This window comes from Terrapene carolina, unplaced genomic scaffold (assembly GCF_002925995.2).
Source record: "Terrapene carolina triunguis isolate 2854851 unplaced genomic scaffold, T_m_triunguis-2.0 Scaffold714, whole genome shotgun sequence".
NCBI classification, from domain to species: domain Eukaryota; kingdom Metazoa; phylum Chordata; order Testudines; family Emydidae; genus Terrapene; species Terrapene triunguis.
Genome location: NW_020665065.1, coordinates 21,409,072 through 21,412,936, shown reverse-complemented (window position 1 = coordinate 21,412,936; position 3,865 = coordinate 21,409,072). Strand labels below are relative to the sequence as shown.

Below are 3,865 nucleotides of genomic sequence, written 5' to 3'. Positions count from 1 at the left end.
AACAAGGCTCAAGGGCCTGTAGCCTCAAACGTAGTACGCCTCTTAACTGCCATTGATTTCAATGGAATTAGGTGCCTCAATGGCTCTGGGCCAAGGTGCTTCCGGTCTGACACCAAAATCAGGGAGCACCTTAAATTATCCTCAATCTGCATCAGTGTCACAATCTGGGGCATGTGGCGTAGCCTTGCCTTGGCGTGGGATTTACCCCATCACAACTGAGATCCTTGCCTACAAAATCCTTGAGCTATGCAAAGTATCATCCCTGTCTGGATGGTCCAGGGCCAGGCCAGATGCCGTGGCCCTTGGCCCCCTGCTCCCCAAACCCACCTTGGAGCTGCACAGGGGGTTCATTTTACTTTCCAGCCTGTGTAGCCTAAAAATCATTTTTGCAAAGAACATCATCTTACAATAGCGATAAATAGAACTTTATTTTATACATAGGTCACCAGAAACACAAACACAATCTCGGATTAAAAAAAAAAAATTAGTTTCTGAACATTAATTTAGAATTGGATCCAATGCAGTTTATGTCGCTTTAAAAAAAATGAATACAACACAGACATAAAATACCCCTGGGTGTTCACAGCATAGTTATATTACCTAGACAGTGGGCAGTTTAAAATTCAATACACACATCCTGGAGCTGTACCTTCCTGCCCGCAGAGGAAGCCAGTTAAATTTTTTTGTTTACAATGTGCTGTGCATGCCCCCACCTGAAACCAGAGCCCTGGCTACACACCAAGGCCATCCGACTTCAGGAGCTAATGGCCTCGGAGTGGCTGGTGACCCCTGCGGCGGCCAGGAAGCTGCTGTTCGCAGTGCAGCATGTGCTGCCCGTAACCCTGGGCAGTGGCACAGGAGAGGTTAATATCACAGCTGGCAGACTTTGCCCCCAAAAATGTTTTTTTCCAACAAAAAAGGTATTTTTCAGCAAAATGATTTTTTTTGGTGGAAAATTTTTATTTTGGTCACATTCCCCCCCCCCCCCGCCCAGTTTTGGGGGGGCCCTGGCTAGGTTTAGGGACTCCTGGCACCCCTGTGTCACTTTAGTCAAAATGTTCTGGTCTGTCAATGAAAAAACATAAATGGAACATTTCTGGGTTAAAATATTTTCACAAAAAATTGGAAATTTGACCAGAAAAGTGTTTGTGAAAACTCACTATTCAGGGGTTTCAGGGTCATTTTTTTTCATCAAAAACAAAAACCAAAAAAATAGTGCAGGAAGCTTTTTGGGGAAAAAATATTTTTTAAAAAAATCCCTGAAAAAATGAATTGGCTTTTCCGGCCCAGGCCTGTTGAACCTCCCTTGTGCCTCTGGGCTACTGGTGCAGCATGTCAGCTTGCTGGCCACCACCTGCAGCAGGAGCCGGGGTTAACCCGTGTGGCTGCAATGGGTCTGTCAGTGCCCCGTGGCTCTTTGGGATAAACGTACTCTAAGGCCGTCAGGCTCTGATTCCACCCCGATCAGGCCTGGGTGCCCCAGAGCTGGGCAGGCGTGAAGCCTAATGCAGCCGAGCTCTCTCTCAGACCCCAGTCTGAAGGCACTGCCCCCGCATTGCTCCCCCAGCCATTCGCATGCCCCACCCAGCCCACAGCTCTGGCTGGCATCACTAGCCCATGCTCTCCGCAGGACTCTACTTCCAGGATGCTAAGAACAGAGTGGGGGCTGGGGCGCCCCCTGCTGGCCACGGTTTAGAGCTACAGTGGTGTTTGTGGAGTGTATGGGCATCACTAAGGGCAGGAGGGGATCAGTGTGCACAGGGAGCCCTTGTGCTGGGGCCCAGGTGAAGGCCCCCCCCCCCACACGCTGCCAAGCTCATGGAGCAGCTGGGACATAGTGAGGGCACTCTGCAGAGGAGCACTGCGCAGCCCTATGTTACCAGTGGGGGGGGGGGGCACTACTGACAGAGGATGCTGAAAGTCTGGGCTAGTGTCCCACAGCACTGGGGCACAGACCTCCCCGGCTTTTGCCTCCGTGCCCAGGCCAGCCACACCCTCACTGCAAACCAGTCTGGCGTGCGGAGGTGAAGGGAAGGGGGAAGCAGTCCTCCCTCTGGCAGGGCAGAGCCATTCCAGGCCTGGCTCTTTCCTCCGCACCCTGGGCATCAACCCAGCACCATGGCTGCTGTTCGAGGCCATGGTAGGTGGCTGTGTACAGATGGGGGTAGAAGGGGGTATATACACCTGCCACTGGCAAGGGCCAGGTGCTGGCTACATCCCTGCAGACCGGCCAGCCTGTCGGAGAGCTGGAGGGGGGCTGGCAGTGCAGTTGGAGGCATGGCCTGCCAGGCCAGGGCCAGGGTCAGACCTTCTCCCTTGGACCAGGGTCCCACTTCTAGTTTACCAAGTCTCCCAATTCCTCCTTCCCCCAGGACTCCTTCCTAGCCTGGGCTCTGCCAGTGACGCTAAGCTGGTTCCCAGGCACCCTTCAACCTAAGTACCATCTACGTGCCACCCTTCCTCCTCCGGGGCTGAGTCAGACTCCCAGGGATGGCCCTGAGGGAGGCTTTCAGGATAAGACTGGCCAACGTGGCCCCACAGGCGGGGAACGGGGACCCAGCTGGCCGGGAGAGGTGGGGGCTGGAGAGTCTAGCTGCCACGGGTGATTGGCTGTCAGTGGGGAGTTGCTGGGCTCTAACACACCATGGCATCGTTCCTGGCAGCTGGGTGCCTGGGTACAAATGGCTTCCTCTCTGGCGAGGTTCCTTCAAGGCCTGCCAGGTGCCTTGGGCTGCAGGGCATGTCCCAGGGTCCAAGGGCTGGGCATGGACCAAGTGTCCCATCAGCAAAGTGCAGAGCAGGCCGAGCTGGGTGGGGACTGGGGACACGATGGGCAGGGCCATCGGGAATCTCTTCCAAGGTCTCGATCGCTTGCGGGAGAGGCTTTGGGCGCGGGCGGATGGCCTGTTGCCTCCTTGGCCATGTGGTGGGACCTTCCAAGTGTGCCAGCTCCGGCTCTCAGGCAGCCAGCGCCTGGACGCAATGTGGGAAGGGAAGGAGGGACCTGGCCTGGCCATCTAGGCCACAGGCTTTGGCTGCTGGCTTCGGCGATGGGCCAGTCGTCTTCGGCTGTGACAAAGGTCGGGGCCCTCCGCAAGCCCTTCAGCTTGTGCTTCTTGTGTGGGTGCTGCAGGCGAAGGAGAGTGGGGCGAGGGCGCTGGGCACAGGCCGTGAGAATCCCCGTCTTCTCCAGGCTGGGGGAGAACAGAGACGGGGGTAACCATGGGCACAGAGGCGGAAGGGACGACAGGCCAGAGGGTGGGACATGGGGAAACACAATCTGTGCCCCAAGATCTGGGGAGACCACGGCCCAACAGGAGAAGGTACCCCACAAATGATCCATCTGCCAGCTGACCTTGGGGTGACATCCTGCGCCGGTGCTGGCAGGTCCCGGAGCCCTGCGGTTTCTGCACATGTGGAGAGAGCTCTGTGTCCTGGGCAGAGCACGGGCCATGTGCCAGCTATGCCCTTGGCGTGGGCTGGGAAATCTGAGGATTCAGGGCTGTGAGTGGGGGATTTCTCGCCCTCCAGCCAACCTGTGCCAGCTGTCGACTGGGACTAACAGATGCAATGGGGATCCCCCTGGGGGGCCTGGAAACCCCTTGCCCAGGAGCATTGAGGAAGCAATACAGACAATCCACAGAACATGCTGCCCTCCATCGCCTCCTTCATGGACGGGGCAGGAATGGGGCAGCCCAGGAGCTCTGCCCACCCCACACACAGAGGGCAGCTCAGAGCTGGCTCAGCAGCGCTTGGGCCGGCTGCTGACATGGCACAAGGCAGCTGCCCAAAGGCCCAGGGCCCGGCTCAAGTGCTAGCCCCCAGCACATAGCAGAGCCCAAATCCCAGGAGGGCGGTGGGGGGG

At 56.8% G+C, this 3,865-nt stretch overlaps 1 protein-coding gene across 1 annotated transcript in view; it reads right to left on the bottom strand.

The window, feature by feature from the left end:
• Nucleotides 1-3,017: 3,017 nt before the first annotated feature.
• The window catches only part of RAP1GAP (RAP1 GTPase activating protein), a 59,459-nt gene continuing 58,611 nt past the window's right edge, over nucleotides 3,018-3,865 (bottom strand). The window contains 1 exon segment of the mRNA XM_029913558.1: nucleotides 3,018-3,194. Coding sequence (XP_029769418.1) covers nucleotides 3,018-3,194 — 177 coding nt within the window.